Source organism: Oncorhynchus mykiss, chromosome 18, assembly GCF_057628025.1.
Source record: "Oncorhynchus mykiss isolate SJ-2025 chromosome 18, ASM5762802v1, whole genome shotgun sequence".
In the NCBI taxonomy this organism is placed as follows: domain Eukaryota; kingdom Metazoa; phylum Chordata; class Actinopteri; order Salmoniformes; family Salmonidae; genus Oncorhynchus; species Oncorhynchus mykiss.
Window position 1 is genome coordinate 45,386,607 of NC_143039.1, and position 23,383 is coordinate 45,409,989.

The window sequence follows — 23,383 nt, forward strand, 5'->3', positions numbered from 1 at the left end:
TCTCTCTCTCTCTCTCTCTCTCTCCTTCACTCTCTCCCTCCCTCCTTCACTTCCTCTCTGACCATAATGCCTCCCACTGACCTTGTCCCTTCAACCCTCCTCCCCTTCCCTAACCTCATCACTTAATTATTCCCTCTCCCTCCCGCTCTCTCTACCCCATCCCTCCATCCATCAGGTAACCCAATCCCACTGTCCTTCACCCGTCTTTCACCTTATCCCTCTATCGTTTCCCTATTCACTTCATACTTCACCCATCAGTCCTCCACTCAACCGAAATCTTCCCTCTAGCCTTCCCCCCCCACTTGGTCACCCAATCTCTTTTCACCCCCCCCCCCCCCCCCCCCCTCCTCCTCTCCCCCCACACGCCCCCCTCCAAAGACGCACATACATTCAAGGCCAATTCCATACCATATCGCCAGGGGCAGCCGTATTGATCTAACCCTCTGTAGTGTTGATGGTTAAATACACACACGCCACCTGATTTAATCCACCTAATAAGCTTCTTGAATAATATGCTCTATAGTGTACCAGACAATAAAATACAGAGGGCAGAAATGGAGTGTGCTCATTCGTGGCTCGGATCAGCTCCAGTTTTTTATTTTTATAGCCCTGTAATTAGAAGGTTTAATCACGATATTGATTCCCGGTGCTTTCATATCGATCAGGGGCAGTCGGGGATAGCATTTATAGCTCTTTAATTACCACATTTAATTACAATATTGATCCCGTAATTGTGACCATCTCCTGATTCCACCAAGCTATTGTGTGGAGAGGTGGAGACAGGCAGATGGGAGGACAGACAGATGGAGAGGGGGAGGAGAACTGAGAAGAGTTGTGAAGGAATGATAGACGGAAAGAGTATACACCCACTGACGCGTTTATCGCCCCTCTACACCTGCACGTTCATTATTACCACAGAAATAGTGTACATTGTCACTTTCCCACAAGTGTTTCTCACACACACACACACACACACACACACACACACACACACACACACACCACCATCAATATCCTTTAATGGACCAGTACCTTTTATGTTCCGTTCTTGTGTTGAAACATGCACGGTTACAGCCCCGCGTAATGTAAAGGCTTTGCCTTGTAATAGCGCAAGGCCTTGAAAGTGACCGTTCTGCGTGCGCATGAGTGTGGTTGACCATTGTCAGAACCTCCTACCAGGTGAAGAGAGGAAGCTATGTAGGACTATTGAGATGCACCCGTCGTATTTCACCTTTTGATAACAGAGAGGATTCTCATTCCGCGAGCACGAACCACCTTTTCTGTGGCGACTCATATTTGCGGTTTGTAAACAAGGCATTTGTTCCAGCCATGACTGTTGACTTAAATAACTAATAGGCAGTCCTTTATCTCTCGCTCTCTCTCTCTCTCTCTCTCTCTCTCTCTCTCTCTCTCTCTCTCTCTCTCTCTCTCTCTCTCTCTCTCTCTCTCTCTCTCTCTCTCTCTCTCTCTCACACTCACACTCACACTCACACTCACACTCACACTCACACTCACACTCACACACACACTCACACACACACACAGTATACACACACACACACACACAGTATGCACACACACAGTATACACACACACACACACACAGTATACACACACAGTATACACACACAGCATTACACTTCACCATAACTAATAGATTTCCCTCCATTTTATTTCTCAATCCGCCGTAAGATGAGGTGGTCGTAGATCAGGGACTGTCTAGAAATCGCATGAGTGAATAAAGATGGTCGGCGAGCAGCATATTATACATGTCTGACTTACGGCTCCTTTGTTCTGTCGTCATAAACACACACATTTCATCTAGACCAGGCAAGCTTTAGTTGCTTTGGCTAGTCTTATTTTCTCTGTTCTTCTCCCCCCCATGCATCACCCATAATCCCTTTCTCATCTCAATCCTATCAAGGTATTACGTAGGCGTCGTAGCCAGATGTGTGCTAGCGCAATGACACCACGTAGCTACCATTCTGGGGCGGGCTACACTTTGAGAATGGGACTACAGATAGTAATTGGTTGCCACTGGTTTTAATGCTGAATTCAAATACATTCCCTCATACTGATGTCTGATGTACTGGTGCCTAGTCTGTTACGTCCTCACTTTTCTGCTTTGCTGCACGGTATATCGCTGTTATCTTGGTCAGGTCGTTATTGTAAAAGAGAATGTGTTCTCAGTGACTTACCTGGTTAAATAAAGGCAAAATAAAACCTGCTGTGGCACTGTAGGTAGTAAGTACATCATACAGAATAATCATATGTCATAGAAATGCCTCACACTTTTAAACATCATACGGGGGCCATAAGACGAGCACTAAATGTGACTTATTCTCCCTCCCAGGCCCCCCCTCTCCTCCCAAAGACTTGGTCTACACCCTCAAGCAGTCCACCATGATCCTGGAGTGGAGCGCGCCAACGGACACTGGCGGCAGGGGGGACCTGACCTACAGCGTGGGCTGCCGCCGGTGCCTGGGGCTGCAGTGTGAGCCGTGCGGGGCCAGCGTGGGCTTCATGCCCCAGCAGAGTGGGTTGACCGAACGCACGGTCACCGTGGTCAACCTCATGGCCAACTCCAACTACACGTTGACGGTCGAGGCCCTCAATGGCGTATCAGAGCTCCTGCCCAACAAGAGGTTCTACACACAGGTCAACGTGTCAACTAGCGTGCCAGGTCAGTGGAAGTTGTGTTCACACACAGTCTTGCATAACTAACCTTGTTAGTTATTCAGTCCAATTCAAAATACTATTTTCCCTAACCCTAACCTTAATCCGAAAAACCTAACCCTAAAACTAACCCTAGCTCCTAACATTAAACCTAATTCTAACCTTAACCCTAAACCCCCTAGAAATAGCATTTGACCTATGGGAGACTAACAAAAAGTCACCAGTTGGTCAAATTTTTTGTTTGTTTACTATTCTTGTGCGTACATCACCCTGATTCTCGTTCTTTACCCTCAAATCAGAAACACCACGAACGTCTGAGGACAAAGGAGTGCTCAAAAGCACACTGTACACAAACTCTGAACTGATGACACACACACCCTGGGCTCAGCGCTAGCTAAAAGATTCCCGTCATCACGGTGTGGCCATCTCATATTCATCCACACCCTTCACAAAGCCATTAGCCAGAGGCTTTAAAAAAAGCACTCAGCAAAGTGTCCTTGTCACACACAGCCAGCAACCCCCCCCCCCCCCCCCCCCCACCACCACCACCACCGACCCAGACTCCATACATTCTCACACATTTGATGACTCATGTTTATTCAACTTGTCTGCATTCGCCGGCTGATATTTCACAAACATCGACCTGCTGTGGGGAAAAAGGAAAAATGAAGTGTTTCATTTGCATATGCAGAGGAAAGACTAAATGGAAGCCCTCGAAGTGAGAGCGTGTTTTGTACTCTAATTGTTAATTAGTGGAAGCAAATGAAATGCGTTATGAATGGAGCTTGTATTAATGCACATTTGGAAATGGAACGCCACACATGACACACACACACATGAAGTCATTAAGGAGAGCTATCACGGTGGCTTCTTCACACCAAATGTTTTACTCCAATATTCATGATTTGGTAAAGGAGCAGGTATGTTTTTGTGGTGTATTTGTGTGCAAGCTTGTATATGTGTGTGTGTGTGTGTGTGTGTGTGTGTGAGCTTGTAAGGGAGTGTGTGTACTGTACATGTGTGCATGCATGAAAATGTGTTTGTTTGGGAGTGTGTACTTGCGTGCGTGCGTGCCTCTGTGTGTGACCGTACTCTAGATTCACTCAGTTATCCTCATAACCAGGGATGTTAACTAGTCACCTTTCGGTGAAATTCTACGTGGCTGTAAGCGAACAAGTGATGTGCGTTTGGAGCAATACTGGCTGCTGTATCCAAGGCTCAGCCAATCGTTTACATAACAGCAGAATGCAGCGCAGCACGTGACTGAAGAGAGAAGAGACGACCAACTTACTAGTTACAGCATCAGCACGTGACTGAAGAGAGACGAGACGACCAACTTACTAGTTACAGCATCAGCACGTGACTGAAGAGAAGTGATGACCAACTTACTAGTTACAGCATCAGCACGTGACTGAAGAGAGACGAGACGACCAACTTACTAGTTACAGCATCAGCACGTGACTGAAGAGAAGTGATGACCAACTTACTAGTTACAGCATCAGCACGTGACTGAAGAGAAGTGATGACCAACTTACTAGTTACAGCATCAGCACGTGACTGAAGAGAGACGAGACGACCAACTTACTAGTTACAGCATCAGCACGTGACTGAAGAGAAGTGATGACCAACTTACTAGTTACAGCGTCAGCACGCGACTGAAGAGAAGTGATGACCAACTTACTAGTTACAGCGTCAGCACGTGACTGAAGAGAAGTGATGACCAACTTACTAGTTACAGCATCAGCACGTGACTGAAGAGAGACGAGACGACCAACTTACTAGTTACAGCATCAGCACGAGACTGAATAGAGAAGAGACGACCAACTCACTAGTTACAGCATCAGTACGCGCTCTGGAAAGACAGCTTGCCAGTTACAGCAGCACGTCCCCTGAATGATAAGGAAGAGGTAACATTAGATGAGAAGCCGGACCACGGAGACGGGGGTGAGAAGGTTACAGCAGCACGTCCCCTGAACGATAAGGAAAAGGTAACATTAGGTGAGAAGCCGGACCACGGAGACGGGGGTGAGAAGGTTACAGCAGCACATCCCCTGAACGATAAGGAAGAGGTAACGTTAGGTGAGAAGCCTGACCACGGAGACGGGGGTGAGAAGGTTACAGCAGCACGTCCCCTGAACGATAAGGAAAAGGTAACATTAGGTGAGAAGCCTGACCACGGAGACGGGGGTGAGAAGGTTACAGCAGCACGTCCCCTGAACGATAAGGAAGAGGTAACATTAGGTGAGAAGCCTGACAACGGAGACGGGGGTGAGAAGGTTACAGCAGCACATCTCCTGAACGATAAGGAAGAGGTAACATTAGGTGAGAAGCCTGACCACGGAGACGGGGGTGAGAAGGTTACAGCAGCACGTCCCCTGAACGATAAGGAAAAGGTAACATTAGGTGAGAAGCCTGACCACGGAGACGGGGGTGAGAAGGTTACAGCAGCACGTCCCCTGAACGATAAGGAAAAGGTAACATTAGGTGAGAAGCCTGACCACGGAGACGGGGGTGAGAAGGTTACAGCAGCACGTCCCCTGAACGATAAGGAAAAGGTAACATTAGGTGAGAAGCCTGACAACGGAGACGGGGGTGAGAAGGTTACAGCAGCACATCTCCTGAACGATAAGGAAGAGGTAACATTAGGTGAGAAGCCGGACCACGGAGACGGGGGTGAGAAGGTTACAGCAGCACATCCCCTGAACGATAAGGAAGAGGTAACGTTAGGTGAGAAGCCTGACCACGGAGACGGGGGTGAGAAGGTTACAGCAGCACGTCCCCTGAACGATAAGGAAAAGGTAACATTAGGTGAGAAGCCTGACCACGGAGACGGGGGTGAGAAGGTTACAGCAGCACGTCCCCTGAACGATAAGGAAGAGGTAACATTAGGTGAGAAGCCTGACAACGGAGACGGGGGTGAGAAGGTTACAGCAGCACATCCCCTGAACGATAAGGAAGAGGTAATATTAGGTGAGAAGCCGGACCACGGAGACGGGGGTGAGAAGGTTACAGCAGCACATCCCCTGAACGATAAGGAAGAGGTAACATTAGGTGAGAAGCCGGACCACGGAGACGGGGGTGAGAAGGTTACAGCAGCACGTCCCCTGAACGATAAGGAAGAGGTAACATTAGGTGAGAAGCCTGATAACGGAGACGGGGGTGAGAAGGTTACAGCAGCACATCCCCTGAACGATAAGGAAGAGGTAACATTAGGTGAGAAGCCGGACCACGGAGACGGGGGTGAGAAGGTGATGAAGCGTACTTCATGAGCTGTAACCCGAAAAACAACTGGCATTTGGAAAAGCCAACTTAACGGATCAAATAATTGAGTATATGGTGTGAAAATTTGCTTGCTAATAAAGTCAGACAGCTAACGTTAAAACATCAGTATTTGACTCTGTGTTTCACAGAAAGTATTTGACTCTAGTGACAAGATTAAGGAAATTAGAAGGGGGGAAGGCCATTTCTTGCCTGCCAAAATTCTCCTCCCCCCCCTAATTTCCTTAATTTTGTGGCTAGGGTTAGGTACTTTCTGTGGCACATATCAGTGTCAAATACTTTCTATAGAACAAACTTCACGTCAGGATAGGCAACAAAAATGAATAATTCATGCATGTGTGTTATATTAAACATAGAAGAGGGAGTAAAATGTAGGCAAGCAATAAACATTTCAGAACAACTACTAGTCAAATAAGACATGGGAGAGATGATGAATTTTGTCAAAGAGATTTATTTATAGATGAATACACTTGAAACAAATAGCCAAACCAAAAACTGCAGACATGACTAGCGCCTCCCCCGCGATCAAAGGACACAAATAAAAAATTGTTTACTGCTACTAAGATCAGTGAAATGTAGGCTAAACTGACAACAGAGTGAAGAGCAGAAGTCTCAACTAGCAAGCAAGTCGCAGCAATGAAGAATTTAGTGTGTGTGCGTTCACGCGAAGGGGGGGGTTCTGTCAGGGGGGAGATTTTGACACAACACCGTTCCTCAAGTTATAACGCGTCAGTTGCTTACTGGACCCTGGCAATCTGTGTGAAAATAGTTAACTCGCTAACGAACTAACCACTATCTGTTAACTAATGTTTTCCCTCTACAGTATGTGGTTCATTTTCAGAATGAGAGAATTGGGTGAAAATGAGGCGTTGCTTGTTAAACAAGTGTATTCAGGGATCAAGTGTAGCTGATGCCGGGCAAGGCTTAAGCTGGATGCCACTATAGAGGTGAAAGAAACACCACACACTTTCCCTCTTTCTATACAGTGGATAAAAAGGGGTGTGCCAGGTGTACTCTCTGACTGAAAGAGATCAATTATGCCAACAAAGGGTATCATGCTCTGCTGGCACATTGTAGAACAGATGTCCACAGGCAGTAAGTGTACAATGTAATAATGTGCAGTGTAGCTCAAATATATTGTTTTTGTTGTGTTGAACTTCACAGTAACACGTGTGTGTGCGTGAGTGAGTGAGGGGGATTATAAAATATTTTTACTCTGTGAATATTATTTTTGCACACATGTAGTCTTGTGCACTTGATCAATGTCTATAGTGGCCACTATAATATAGCATTGTTTCATTCTATTTCTACTTTAAGATGTTTTTTTCCCAAGTGCAATATGTGTGTGTTGTCACAAGCACTGTATTATAAAGGCTGTCATGGTCACAAGTGTTATATTATAAAGGCTGTCATGGTCACAAGCGTTGTATTATAAAGGCTGTCATGGTCACAAGCGTTGTATTATAAAGGCTGTCATGGTCACAAGCGTTCTATTATAAAGGCTGTCATGGTCACAAGCGTTGTATTATAAAGGCTGTCATGGTAACAAGCGCTGTATTATAAAGGCTCATGGTCACAAGCGTTCTATTATAAAGGCTGTCATGGTTACAAGCGTTGTATTATAAAGGCTGTCATGGTCACAAGCGTATTATAAAGGCTGTCATGATAAGAAGCGTTGTATTATAAAGGCTGTCATGGTCACAAGCGTTGTATTATAAAGGCTGTCATGGTCACAAGCGTTGTATTATAAAGGCTGTCATGGTAACAAGCGCTGTATTATAAAGGCTCATGGTCACAAGCGTTCTATTATAAAGGCTGTCATGGTTACAAGCGTTGTATTATGAAGACTGTCATGATAAGAAGCGTTGTATTATAAAGGCTGTCATGGTCACAAGCGTTGTATTATAAAGGCTGTCATGGTCACAAGCGTTGTATTATAAAGGCTGTCATGGTCACAAGCGTTGTATTATAAAGGCTGTCATGGTTACAAGCGTTGTATTATAAAGGCTGTCATGGTTACAAGCGTTGTATTATAAAGGCTGTCATGGTTACAAGCTTTCTATGATAAGGGCTGTCATGGTAACAAAACCTGTATTAAAGGCTGTAATGGTAACAAGCGCTGTATTATAAAGGCTGTCATGGTAACAAGCATTGTATTATAAAGGCTGTCATGATAAGAAGCGTTGTATTATAAAGGCTGTCATGGTCACAAGCGTTGTATTATAAAGACTGTCATGATAAGAAGCGTTGTATTATAAAGACTGTCATGATAAGAAGCGTTCTATTATAAAGGCTGTCATGGTCACAAGCGTTCTATTATAAAGGCTGTCATGGTCACAAGCGTTGTATTATAAAGGCTGTCATGGTCACAAGCGTTGTATTATAAAGGCTGTCATGATCACAAGCGTTGTATTATAAAGGCTGTCATGGTCACAAGCGTTGTATTATAAAGGCTGTCATGGTCACAAGCGTTGTATTATAAAGGCTGTCATGGTCACAAGCGTTGTATTATAAAGGCTGTCATCGTCACAAGCGCTGTATTATAAAGGCTGTCATGGTCACAAGCGTTCTATTATAAAGGCTGTCATGGTTACAAGCGTTGTATTCTAAAGACTGTCATGATAAGAAGCGTTGTATTATAAAAGCTGTCATGGTCACAAGCGTTGTATTATAAACGCTGTCATGGTTACAAGCGTTGTATTATAAAGGCTGTCATGGTTACAAGCGTTGTATTATAAAGGCTGTCATGGTTACAAGCGTTGTATTATAAAGACTGTCATAGTTACAAGCGTTGTATTATAAAGGCTGTCATGGTTACAAGCTTTCTATGATAAAGGCTGTCATGGTAACAAGCGCTGTATTATAAAGGCTGTCATGATAACAAGCATTGTATTATAAAGGCTGTCATGATAAGAAGCGTTTTATTATAAAGGCTGTCATGGTCACAAGTGTTGTATTATAAAGGCTGTCATGGTCACAAGCGTTCTATTATAAAGGCTGTCATGGTAACAAGCGTTCTATTATAAAGACTGTCATGATAAGAAGCGTTGTATTATAAAGGCTGTCATGGTCACAAGCGCTGTATTATAAAGGCTGTCATGGTCACAAGCGTTGTATTATAAAGGCTGTCATGTTCACAAGCGTTGTATTATAAAGGCTGTCATGGTCACAAGCGTTGTATTATAAAGGCTGTCATGGTAACAAGCGTTCTATTATAAAGACTGTCATGATAAGAAGCGTATTATAAAGACTGTCATGATAAGAAGCGTTCTATTATAAAGACTGTCATGATAAGAAGCGTTGTATTATAAAGGCTGTCATGGTCACAAGCGTTGTATTATAAAGGCTGTCATGGTAACAAGCGCTGTATTATAAAGGCTGTCATGGTCACAAGCGTTCTATTATAAAGGCTGTCATGGTCACAAGCATTCTATTATAAAGGCTGTCATGGTCACAAGCGTTGTATTATAAAGGCTGTCATGGTCACAAGCGTTGTATTATAAAGGCTGTCATGGTCACAAGCGTTGTATTATAAAGGCTGTCATGGTAACAAGCGTTCTATTATAAAGACTGTCATGATAAGAAGCGTTGTATTATAAAGACTGTCATGATAAGAAGCGTTGTATTATAAAGGCTGTCATGGTCACAAGCGTTGTATTATAAAGGCTGTCATGGTAACAAGCGCTGTATTATAAAGGCTGTCATGGTCACAAGCGTTGTATTATAAAGGCTGTCATGGTCACAAGCGTTGTATTATAAAGGCTGTCATGGTAACAAGCGTTCTATTATAAAGACTGTCATGATAAGAAGCGTTGTATTATAAAGACTGTCATGATAAGAAGCGTTGTATTATAAAGGCTGTCATGGTCACAAGCGTTGTATTATAAAGGCTGTCATGGTCACAAGCGTTCTATTATAAAGGCTGTCATGGTCACAAGCGTTGTATTATAAAGGCTGTCATGGTAACAAGCGCTGTATTATAAAGGCTCATGGTCACAAGCGTTCTATTATAAAGGCTGTCATGGTCACAAGCGTTGTATTATAAAGGCTGTCATGGTAACAAGCGTTGTATTATAAAGGCTGTCATGATAAGAAGCGTTGTATTATAAAGACTGTCATGATAAGAAGCGTTGTATTATAAAGGCTGTCATGGTCACAAGCGTTGTATTATAAAGGCTGTCATGGTAACAAGCGCTGTATTATAAAGGCTGTCATGGTCACAAGCGTTCTATTATAAAGGCTGTCATGGTCACAAGCGTTGTATTATAAAGGCTGTCATGGTCACAAGCGTTGTATTATAAAGGCTGTCATGGTCACAAGCGTTGTATTATAAAGGCTGTCATGGTAACAAGCGTTCTATTATAAAGACTGTCATGATAAGAAGCGTATTATAAAGACTGTCATGATAAGAAGCGTTCTATTATAAAGACTGTCATGATAAGAAGCGTTGTATTATAAAGGCTGTCATGGTCACAAGCGTTGTATTATAAAGGCTGTCATGGTAACAAGCGCTGTATTATAAAGGCTGTCATGGTCACAAGCGTTCTATTATAAAGGCTGTCATGGTCACAAGCATTCTATTATAAAGGCTGTCATGGTCACAAGCGTTGTATTATAAAGGCTGTCATGGTCACAAGCGTTGTATTATAAAGGCTGTCATGGTCACAAGCGTTGTATTATAAAGGCTGTCATGGTCACAAGCGTTGTATTATAAAGGCTGTCATGGTCACAAGCATTGTATTATAAAGGCTGTCATGGTTACAAGCGTTGTATTATAAAGGCTGTCATGGTCACAAGCGTTATATTATAAAGGCTGTCATGGTAACAAGCGCTGTATTATAAAGGCTGTCATGGTAACAAGCGCTGTATTATAAAGGCTGTCATGGTCACAAGCGTTCTATTATAAAGGCTGTCATGGTCACAAGCGTTCTATTATAAAGACTGTCATGATAAGAAGCGTTGTATTATAAAGACTGTCATGATAAGAAGCGTTGTATTATAAAGGCTGTCATGGTCACAAGCGTTGTATTATAAAGGCTGTCATGGTCACAAGCGTTCTATTATAAAGGCTGTCATGGTCACAAGCGTTGTATTATAAAGGCTGTCATGGTAACAAGCGCTGTATTATAAAGGCTCATGGTCACAAGCGTTCTATTATAAAGGCTGTCATGGTCACAAGCGTTGTATTATAAAGGCTGTCATGGTAACAAGCGTTGTATTATAAAGGCTGTCATGATAAGAAGCGTTGTATTATAAAGACTGTCATGATAAGAAGCGTTGTATTATAAAGGCTGTCATGGTCACAAGCGTTGTATTATAAAGGCTGTCATGGTAACAAGCGCTGTATTATAAAGGCTGTCATGGTCACAAGCGTTCTATTATAAAGGCTGTCATGGTCACAAGCGTTCTATTATAAAAGCTGTCATGGTCACAAGCGTTGTATTATAAAGGCTGTCATGGTCACAAGCGTTCTATTATAAAGGCTGTCATGGTCACAAGCGTTCTATTATAAACGCTGTCATGGTTACAAGCGTTGTATTATAAAGGCTGTCATGGTTACAAGCGTTGTATTATAAAGGCTGTCATGGTTACAAGTGTTGTATTATAAAGGCTGTCATAGTTACAAGCGTTGTATTATAAAGGCTGTCATGGTTACAAGCTTTCTATGATAAAGGCTGTCATGGTAACAAGCGCTGTATTATAAAGGCTGTCATGATAACAAGCATTGTATTATAAAGGCTGTCATGGTCACAAGCGCTGTATTATAAAGGCTGTCATGGTCACAAGCGTTGTATTATAAAGGCTGTCATGGTCACAAGAGTTGTATTATAAAGGCTGTCATGGTCACAAGCGTTGTATTATAAAGGCTGTCATGGTAACAAGCGTTCTATTATAAAGACTGTCATGATAAGAAGCGTTGTATTATAAAGACTGTCATGATAAGAAGCGTTCTATTATAAAGACTGTCATGATAAGAAGCGTTGTATTATAAAGGCTGTCATGGTCACAAGCGTTGTATTATAAAGGCTGTCATGGTAACAAGCGCTGTATTATAAAGGCTGTCATGGTCACAAGCGTTGTATTATAAAGGCTGTCATGGTCACAAGCATTCTATTATAAAGGCTGTCATGGTCACAAGCGTTGTATTATAAAGGCTGTCATGGTCACAAGCGTTGTATTATAAAGGCTGTCATGTTCACAAGCGTTGTATTATAAAGGCTGTCATGGTAACAAGCGTTCTATTATAAAGATTGTCATGATAAGAAGCGTTGTATTATAAAGACTGTCATGATAAGAAGCGTTGTATTATAAAGGCTGTCATGGTCACAAGCGTTGTATTATAAAGGCTGTCATGGTAACAAGCGCTGTATTATAAAGGCTGTCATGGTCACAAGCGTTGTATTATAAAGGCTGTCATGGTCACAAGCGTTGTATTATAAAGGATGTCATGGTAACAAGCGTTCTATTATAAAGACTGTCATGATAAGAAGCGTTGTATTATAAAGGCTGTCATGGTCACAAGCGTTGTATTATAAAGGCTGTCATGGTCACAAGCGTTGTATTATAAAGGCTGTCATGGTAACAAGCGCTGTATTATAAAGGCTGTCATGGTCACAAGCGTTCTATTATAAAGGCTGTCATGGTCACAAGCATTCTATTATAAAGGCTGTCATGGTCACAAGCGTTGTATTATAAAGGCTGTCATGGTCACAAGCGTTGTATTATAAAGGCTGTCATGGTCACAAGCGTTGTATTATAAAGGCTGTCATGGTCACAAGCGTTCTATTATAAAGGCTGTCATGATGAGAAGCGTTCTATTATAAAGGCTGTCATGGTCACAAGCATTCTATTATAAAGACTGTCATGATAAGAAGCGTTCTATTATAAAGACTGTCATGATAAGAAGCGTTCTATTATAAAGACTGTCATGATAAGAAGCGTTCTATTATAAAGGCTGTCATGGTCACAAGCGTTGTATTATAAAGGCTGTCATGGTAACAAGCGTTCTATTATAAAGACTGTCATGATAAGAAGCGTTGTATTATAAAGACTGTCATGATAAGAAGCGTTGTATTATAAAGGCTGTCATGGTCACAAGCGTTGTATTATGAAGGCTGTCATGGTAACAAGCGCTGTATTATAAAGGCTGTCATGGTCACAAGCGTTCTATTATAAAGGCTGTCATGGTCACAAGCGTTCTATTATAAAGGCTGTCATGGTCACAAGCGTTGTATTATAAAGGCTGTCATGGTCACAAGCGTTCTATTATAAAGGCTGTCATGGTCACAAGCGTTCTATTATAAACGCTGTCATGGTTACAAGCGTTGTATTATAAAGGCTGTCATGGTTACAAGCGTTGTATTATAAAGGCTGTCATGGTTACAAGTGTTGTATTATAAAGGCTGTCATAGTTACAAGCGTTGTATTATAAAGGCTGTCATGGTTACAAGCTTTCTATGATAAAGGCTGTCATGGTAACAAGCGCTGTATTATAAAGGCTGTCATGATAACAAGCATTGTATTATAAAGGCTGTCATGATAAGAAGCGTTTTATTATAAAGGCTGTCATGGTCACAAGTGTTGTATTATAAAGGCTGTCATGGTCACAAGCGTTCTATTATAAAGGCTGTCATGGTAACAAGCGTTCTATTATAAAGACTGTCATGATAAGAAGCGTTGTATTATAAAGGCTGTCATGGTCACAAGCGCTGTATTATAAAGGCTGTCATGGTCACAAGCGTTGTATTATAAAGGCTGTCATGGTCACAAGCGTTCTATTATAAAGGCTGTCATGGTCACAAGCGTTGTATTATAAAGGCTGTCATGGTAACAAGCGTTCTATTATAAAGACTGTCATGATAAGAAGCGTTGTATTATAAAGACTGTCATGATAAGAAGCGTTCTATTATAAAGACTGTCATGATAAGAAGCGTTGTATTATAAAGGCTGTCATGGTCACAAGCGTTGTATTATAAAGGCTGTCATGGTCACAAGCGTTGTATTATAAAGGCTGTCATGGTCACAAGCGTTCTATTATAAAAGCTGTCATGGTCACAAGCGTTCTATTATAAAGGCTGTCATGGTTACAAGCGTTGTATTATAAAGACTGTCATGATAAGAAGCGTACTATTATAAAGACTGTCATGATAAGAGGCGTTGTATTATAAAGGCTGTCATGGTCACAAGCGTTGTATTATAAAGGCTGTCATGGTAACAAGCCCTGTATTATAAAGGCTGTCATGGTCACAAGCATTGTATTATAAAGGCTGTCATGGTTACAAGCGTTGTATTATAAAGACTGTCATGGTCACAAGCGTTGTATTATAAAGGCTGTCATGATAAGAAGCGTTCTATTATAAAGGCTGTCATGGTCACAAGTGTTCTATTATAAAGGCTGTCATGGTAACAAGCGTTGTATTATAAAGGCTGTCATGGTAACAAGCGTTGTGTTATAAAGGCTGTCATTGTCACAAGCGTTGTATTATATATGCTGTCATGGTAACAAGCCTTGTATTATAAAGGCTGTCATGGTCACAAGCGTTGTATTATAAAGGCTGTCATGGTCACAAGCGTTGTATTATAAAGGCTGTCATGGTCACAAGCGTTGTATTATAAAGGCTGTCATGGTCACAAGCGTTGTATTATAAAGGCTGTCATGGTCACAAGCGTTGTATTATAAAGGCTGTCATGGTTACAAGCGTTGTATTATAAAGGCTGTCATGGTCACAAGCGTTATATTATAAAGGCTGTCATGGTAACAAGCGCTGTATTATAAAGGCTGTCATGGTAACAAGCGCTGTATTATAAAGGCTGTCATGGTCACAAGCGTTCTATTATAAAGGCTGTCATGGTCACAAGCGTTCTATTATAAAGGCTGTCATGGTCACAAGCGTTGTATTATAAAGGCTGTCATGGTCACAAGCGTTGTATTATAAAGGCTGTCATGGTCACAAGCGTTGTATTATAAAGGCTGTCATGGTCACAAGCGTTCTATTATAAAGGCTGTCATGGTCACAAGCGTTCTATTATAAAGGCTGTCATGGTCACAAGCGTTGTATTATAAAGGCTGTCATGGTAACAAGCGCTGTATTATAAAGGCTCATGGTCACAAGCGTTCTATTATAAAGGCTGTCATGGTCACAAGCGTTGTATTATAAAGGCTGTCATGGTAACAAGCGTTGTATTATAAAGGCTGTCATGATAAGAAGCGTTGTATTATAAAGACTGTCATGATAAGAAGCGTTGTATTATAAAGGCTGTCATGGTCACAAGCGTTGTATTATAAAGGCTGTCATGGTAACAAGCGCTGTATTATAAAGGCTGTCATGGTCACAAGCGTTCTATTATAAAGGCTGTCATGGTCACAAGCGTTCTATTATAAAGGCTGTCATGGTCACAAGCGTTGTATTATAAAGGCTGTCATGGTCACAAGCGTTCTATTATAAAGGCTGTCATGGTCACAAGCGTTCTATTATAAACGCTGTCATGGTTACAAGCGTTGTATTATAAAGGCTGTCATGGTTACAAGCGTTGTATTATAAAGGCTGTCATGGTTACAAGTGTTGTATTATAAAGGCTGTCATAGTTACAAGCGTTGTATTATAAAGGCTGTCATGGTTACAAGCTTTCTATGATAAAGGCTGTCATGGTAACAAGCGCTGTATTATAAAGGCTGTCATGATAACAAGCATTGTATTATAAAGGCTGTCATGGTCACAAGCGCTGTATTATAAAGGCTGTCATGGTCACAAGCGTTGTATTATAAAGGCTGTCATGGTCACAAGCGTTGTATTATAAAGGCTGTCATGGTCACAAGCGTTGTATTATAAAGGCTGTCATGGTAACAAGCGTTCTATTATAAAGACTGTCATGATAAGAAGCGTTGTATTATAAAGACTGTCATGATAAGAAGCGTTCTATTATAAAGACTGTCATGATAAGAAGCGTTGTATTATAAAGGCTGTCATGGTCACAAGCGTTGTATTATAAAGGCTGTCATGGTAACAAGCGCTGTATTATAAAGGCTGTCATGGTCACAAGCGTTGTATTATAAAGGCTGTCATGGTCACAAGCATTCTATTATAAAGGCTGTCATGGTCACAAGCGTTGTATTATAAAGGCTGTCATGGTCACAAGCGTTGTATTATAAAGGCTGTCATGGTCACAAGCGTTGTATTATAAAGGCTGTCATGGTAACAAGCGTTCTATTATAAAGACTGTCATGATAAGAAGCGTTGTATTATAAAGACTGTCATGATAAGAAGCGTTGTATTATAAAGGCTGTCATGGTCACAAGCGTTGTATTATAAAGGCTGTCATGGTAACAAGCGCTGTATTATAAAGGCTGTCATGGTCACAAGCGTTGTATTATAAAGGCTGTCATGGTCACAAGCGTTGTATTATAAAGGATGTCATGGTAACAAGCGTTCTATTATAAAGACTGTCATGATAAGAAGCGTTGTATTATAAAGACTGTCATGATAAGAAGCGTTCTATTATAAAGACTGTCATGATAAGAAGCGTTGTATTATAAAGGCTGTCATGGTCACAAGCGTTGTATTATAAAGGCTGTCATGGTAACAAGCGCTGTATTATAAAGGCTGTCATGGTCACAAGCGTTCTATTATAAAGGCTGTCATGGTCACAAGCATTCTATTACAAAGGCTGTCATGGTCACAAGCGTTGTATTATAAAGGCTGTCATGGTCACAAGCGTTCTATTATAAAGGCTGTCATGGTCACAAGCGTTCTATTATAAACGCTGTCATGGTTACAAGCGTTGTATTATAAAGGCTGTCATGGTTACAAGCGTTGTATTATAAAGGCTGTCATGGTTACAAGTGTTGTATTATAAAGGCTGTCATAGTTACAAGCGTTGTATTATAAAGGCTGTCATGGTTACAAGCTTTCTATGATAAAGGCTGTCATGGTAACAAGCGCTGTATTATAAAGGCTGTCATGATAACAAGCATTGTATTATAAAGGCTGTCATGATAAGAAGCGTTTTATTATAAAGGCTGTCATGGTCACAAGTGTTGTATTATAAAGGCTGTCATGGTCACAAGCGTTCTATTATAAAGGCTGTCATGGTAACAAGCGTTCTATTATAAAGACTGTCATGATAAGAAGCGTTGTATTATAAAGGCTGTCATGGTCACAAGCGCTGTATTATAAAGGCTGTCATGGTCACAAGCGTTGTATTATAAAGGCTGTCATGGTCACAAGCGTTGTATTATAAAGGCTGTCATGGTCACAAGCGTTGTATTATAAAGGCTGTCATGGTAACAAGCGTTCTATTATAAAGACTGTCATGATAAGAAGCGTTGTATTATAAAGACTGTCATGATAAGAAGCGTTCTATTATAAAGACTGTCATGATAAGAAGCGTTGTATTATAAAGGCTGTCATGGTCACAAGCGTTGTATTATAAAGGCTGTCATGGTCACAAGCGTTGTATTATAAAGGCTGTCATGGTCACAAGCGTTCTATTATAAAAGCTGTCATGGTCACAAGCGTTCTATTATAAAGGCTGTCATGGTTACAAGCGTTGTATTATAAAGACTGTCATGATAAGAAGCGTACTATTATAAAGACTGTCATGATAAGAGGCGTTGTATTATAAAGGCTGTCATGGTCACAAGCGTTGTATTATAAAGGCTGTCATGGTAACAAGCCCTGTATTATAAAGGCTGTCATGGTCACAAGCATTGTATTATAAAGGCTGTCATGGTTACAAGCGTTGTATTATAAAGGCTGTCATGGTTACAAGCGTTGTATTATAAAGGCTGTCATGGTTACAAGTGTTGTATTATAAAGGCTGTCATAGTTACAAGCGTTGTATTATAAAGGCTGTCATGGTTACAAGCTTTCTATGATAAAGGCTGTCATGGTAACAAGCGCTGTATTATAAAGGCTGTCATGATAACAAGCATTGTATTATAAAGGCTGTCATGATAAGAAGCGTTTTATTATAAAGGCTGTCATGGTCACAAGTGTTGTATTATAAAGGCTGTCATGGTCACAAGCGTTCTATTATAAAGGCTGTCATGGTAACAAGCGTTCTATTATAAAGACTGTCATGATAAGAAGCGTTGTATTATAAAGGCTGTCATGGTCACAAGCGCTGTATTATAAAGGCTGTCATGGTCACAAGCGTTGTATTATAAAGGCTGTCATGGTCACAAGCGTTCTATTATAAAGGCTGTCATGGTCACAAGCGTTGTATTATAAAGGCTGTCATGGTAACAAGCGTTCTATTATAAAGACTGTCATGATAAGAAGCGTTGTATTATAAAGACTGTCATGATAAGAAGCGTTCTATTATAAAGACTGTCATGATAAGAAGCGTTGTATTATAAAGGCTGTCATGGTCACAAGCGTTGTATTATAAAGGCTGTCATGGTCACAAGCGTTGTATTATAAAGGCTGTCATGGTCACAAGCGTTCTATTATAAAAGCTGTCATGGTCACAAGCGTTCTATTATAAAGGCTGTCATGGTTACAAGCGTTGTATTATAAAGACTGTCATGATAAGAAGCGTACTATTATAAAGACTGTCATGATAAGAGGCGTTGTATTATAAAGGCTGTCATGGTCACAAGCGTTGTATTATAAAGGCTGTCATGGTAACAAGCCCTGTATTATAAAGGCTGTCATGGTCACAAGCATTGTATTATAAAGGCTGTCATGGTTACAAGCGTTGTATTATAAAGACTGTCATGGTCACAAGCGTTGTATTATAAAGGCTGTCATGATAAGAAGCGTTCTATTATAAAGGCTGTCATGGTCACAAGTGTTCTATTATAAAGGCTGTCATGGTAACAAGCGTTGTATTATAAAGGCTGTCATGGTAACAAGCGTTGTGTTATAAAGGCTGTCATTGTCACAAGCGTTGTATTATATATGCTGTCATGGTAACAAGCCTTGTATTATAAAGGCTGTCATGGTCACAAGCGTTGTGTTATAAAGGCTGTCATGGTCACAAGCGTTGTATTATAAAGGCTGTCATGGTCACAAGCGTTGTATTATAAAGGCTGTCATGGTCACAAGCGTTGTATTATAAAGGCTGTCATGGTCACAAGCGTTGTATTATAAAGGCTGTCATGGTTACAAGCGTTGTATTATAAAGGCTGTCATGGTCACAAGCGTTATATTATAAAGGCTGTCATGGTAACAAGCGCTGTATTATAAAGGCTGTCATGGTAACAAGCGCTGTATTATAAAGGCTGTCATGGTCACAAGCGTTCTATTATAAAGGCTGTCATGGTCACAAGCGTTCTATTATAAAGGCTGTCATGGTCACAAGCGTTGTATTATAAAGGCTGTCATGGTCACAAGCGTTGTATTATAAAGGCTGTCATGGTCACAAGCGTTGTATTATAAAGGCTGTCATGGTCACAAGCGTTCTATTATAAAGGCTGTCATGGTCACAAGCGTTCTATTATAAAGGCTGTCATGGTCACAAGCGTTGTATTATAAAGGCTGTCATGGTAACAAGCGCTGTATTATAAAGGCTCATGGTCACAAGCGTTCTATTATAAAGGCTGTCATGGTCACAAGCGTTGTATTATAAAGGCTGTCATGGTAACAAGCGTTGTATTATAAAGGCTGTCATGATAAGAAGCGTTGTATTATAAAGACTGTCATGATAAGAAGCGTTGTATTATAAAGGCTGTCATGGTCACAAGCGTTGTATTATAAAGGCTGTCATGGTAACAAGCGCTGTATTATAAAGGCTGTCATGGTCACAAGCGTTCTATTATAAAGGCTGTCATGGTCACAAGCGTTCTATTATAAAGGCTGTCATGGTCACAAGCGTTGTATTATAAAGGCTGTCATGGTCACAAGCGTTCTATTATAAAGGCTGTCATGGTCACAAGCGTTCTATTATAAACGCTGTCATGGTTACAAGCGTTGTATTATAAAGGCTGTCATGGTTACAAGCGTTGTATTATAAAGGCTGTCATGGTTACAAGTGTTGTATTATAAAGGCTGTCATAGTTACAAGCGTTGTATTATAAAGGCTGTCATGGTTACAAGCTTTCTATGATAAAGGCTGTCATGGTAACAAGCGCTGTATTATAAAGGCTGTCATGATAACAAGCATTGTATTATAAAGGCTGTCATGGTCACAAGCGCTGTATTATAAAGGCTGTCATGGTCACAAGCGTTGTATTATAAAGGCTGTCATGGTCACAAGCGTTGTATTATAAAGGCTGTCATGGTCACAAGCGTTGTATTATAAAGGCTGTCATGGTAACAAGCGTTCTATTATAAAGACTGTCATGATAAGAAGCGTTGTATTATAAAGACTGTCATGATAAGAAGCGTTCTATTATAAAGACTGTCATGATAAGAAGCGTTGTATTATAAAGGCTGTCATGGTCACAAGCGTTGTATTATAAAGGCTGTCATGGTAACAAGCGCTGTATTATAAAGGCTGTCATGGTCACAAGCGTTGTATTATAAAGGCTGTCATGGTCACAAGCATTCTATTATAAAGGCTGTCATGGTCACAAGCGTTGTATTATAAAGGCTGTCATGGTCACAAGCGTTGTATTATAAAGGCTGTCATGGTCACAAGCGTTGTATTATAAAGGCTGTCATGGTAACAAGCGTTCTATTATAAAGACTGTCATGATAAGAAGCGTTGTATTATAAAGACTGTCATGATAAGAAGCGTTGTATTATAAAGGCTGTCATGGTCACAAGCGTTGTATTATAAAGGCTGTCATGGTAACAAGCGCTGTATTATAAAGGCTGTCATGGTCACAAGCGTTGTATTATAAAGGCTGTCATGGTCACAAGCGTTGTATTATAAAGGATGTCATGGTAACAAGCGTTCTATTATAAAGACTGTCATGATAAGAAGCGTTGTATTATAAAGACTGTCATGATAAGAAGCGTTGTATTATAAAGACTGTCATGATAAGAAGCGTTGTATTATAAAGGCTGTCATGGTCACAAGCGTTGTATTATAAAGGCTGTCATGGTAACAAGCGCTGTATTATAAAGGCTGTCATGGTCACAAGCGTTCTATTATAAAGGCTGTCATGGTCACAAGCATTCTATTACAAAGGCTGTCATGGTCACAAGCGTTGTATTATAAAGGCTGTCATGGTCACAAGCGTTCTATTATAAAGGCTGTCATGGTCACAAGCGTTCTATTATAAACGCTGTCATGGTTACAAGCGTTGTATTATAAAGGCTGTCATGGTTACAAGCGTTGTATTATAAAGGCTGTCATGGTTACAAGTGTTGTATTATAAAGGCTGTCATAGTTACAAGCGTTGTATTATAAAGGCTGTCATGGTTACAAGCTTTCTATGATAAAGGCTGTCATGGTAACAAGCGCTGTATTATAAAGGCTGTCATGATAACAAGCATTGTATTATAAAGGCTGTCATGATAAGAAGCGTTTTATTATAAAGGCTGTCATGGTCACAAGTGTTGTATTATAAAGGCTGTCATGGTCACAAGCGTTCTATTATAAAGGCTGTCATGGTAACAAGCGTTCTATTATAAAGACTGTCATGATAAGAAGCGTTGTATTATAAAGGCTGTCATGGTCACAAGCGCTGTATTATAAAGGCTGTCATGGTCACAAGCGTTGTATTATAAAGGCTGTCATGGTCACAAGCGTTGTATTATAAAGGCTGTCATGGTCACAAGCGTTGTATTATAAAGGCTGTCATGGTAACAAGCGTTCTATTATAAAGACTGTCATGATAAGAAGCGTTGTATTATAAAGACTGTCATGATAAGAAGCGTTCTATTATAAAGACTGTCATGATAAGAAGCGTTGTATTATAAAGGCTGTCATGGTCACAAGCGTTGTATTATAAAGGCTGTCATGGTCACAAGCGTTGTATTATAAAGGCTGTCATGGTCACAAGCGTTCTATTATAAAAGCTGTCATGGTCACAAGCGTTCTATTATAAAGGCTGTCATGGTTACAAGCGTTGTATTATAAAGACTGTCATGATAAGAAGCATACTATTATAAAGACTGTCATGATAAGAGGCGTTGTATTATAAAGGCTGTCATGGTCACAAGCGTTGTATTATAAAGGCTGTCATGGTAACAAGCCCTGTATTATAAAGGCTGTCATGGTCACAAGCATTGTATTATAAAGGCTGTCATGGTTACAAGCGTTGTATTATAAAGACTGTCATGGTCACAAGCGTTGTATTATAAAGGCTGTCATGATAAGAAGCGTTCTATTATAAAGGCTGTCATGGTCACAAGTGTTCTATTATAAAGGCTGTCATGGTAACAAGCGTTGTATTATAAAGGCTGTCATGGTAACAAGCGTTGTGTTATAAAGGCTGTCATTGTCACAAGCGTTGTATTATATATGCTGTCATGGTAACAAGCCTTGTATTATAAAGGCTGTCATGGTCACAAGCGTTGTATTATAAAGGCTGTCATGGTCACAAGCGTTGTATTATAAAGGCTGTCATGGTCACAAGCGTTGTATTATAAAGGCTGTCATGGTCACAAGCGTTGTATTATAAAGGCTGTCATGGTCACAAGCATTGTATTATAAAGGCTGTCATGGTTACAAGCGTTGTATTATAAAGGCTGTCATGGTCACAAGCGTTATATTATAAAGGCTGTCATGGTAACAAGCGCTGTATTATAAAGGCTGTCATGGTAACAAGCGCTGTATTATAAAGGCTGTCATGGTCACAAGCGTTCTATTATAAAGGCTGTCATGGTCACAAGCGTTCTATTATAAAGGCTGTCATGGTCACAAGCGTTGTATTATAAAGGCTGTCATGGTCACAAGCGTTGTATTATAAAGGCTGTCATGGTCACAAGCGTTGTATTATAAAGGCTGTCATGATAAGAAGCGTTCTATTATAAAGACTGTCATGATAAGAAGCGTTGTATTATAAAGGCTGTCATGGTCACAAGCGTTGTATTATAAAGGCTGTCATGGTAACGAGCGCTGTATTGTAAAGGCTGTCATGGTCACAAGCGTTGTATTATAAAGGCTGTCATGGTCACAAGCGTTGTATTATAAAGGCTGTCATGGTAACAAGCGCTGTATTATAAAGGCTGTCATGGTCACAAGCATTCTATTATAAAGGCTGTCATGGTCACAAGCGTTGTATTATAAAGGCTGTCATGGTCACAAGCGTTGTATTATAAAGGCTGTCATGGTCACAAGCGTTCTATTATAAAGGCTGTCATGGTCACAAGCGTTCTATTATAAACGCTGTCATGGTTACAAGCGTTGTATTATAAAGGCTGTCATGGTTACAAGCGTTGTATTATAAAGGCTGTCATGGTTACAAGTGTTGTATTATAAAGGCTGTCATAGTTACAAGCGTTGTATTATAAAGGCTGTCATGGTTACAAGCTTTCTATGATAAAGGCTGTCATGGTAACAAGCGCTGTATTATAAAGGCTGTCATGATAAC

General features: G+C 40.6%; 1 protein-coding gene across 1 annotated transcript in view; it reads left to right on the forward strand.

Moving 5' to 3' along the window:
- LOC110496810 (ephrin type-A receptor 7) overlaps nt 1-23,383 on the forward strand; it is a 254,968-nt gene that overhangs the window by 150,610 nt on the left and 80,975 nt on the right. The window contains exon 5 of the mRNA XM_036952654.2: nt 2,354-2,683. Within this exon, the coding sequence (XP_036808549.1) occupies nt 2,354-2,683 (330 nt within the window). The remainder of the gene's footprint in view (nt 1-2,353; nt 2,684-23,383) is intronic.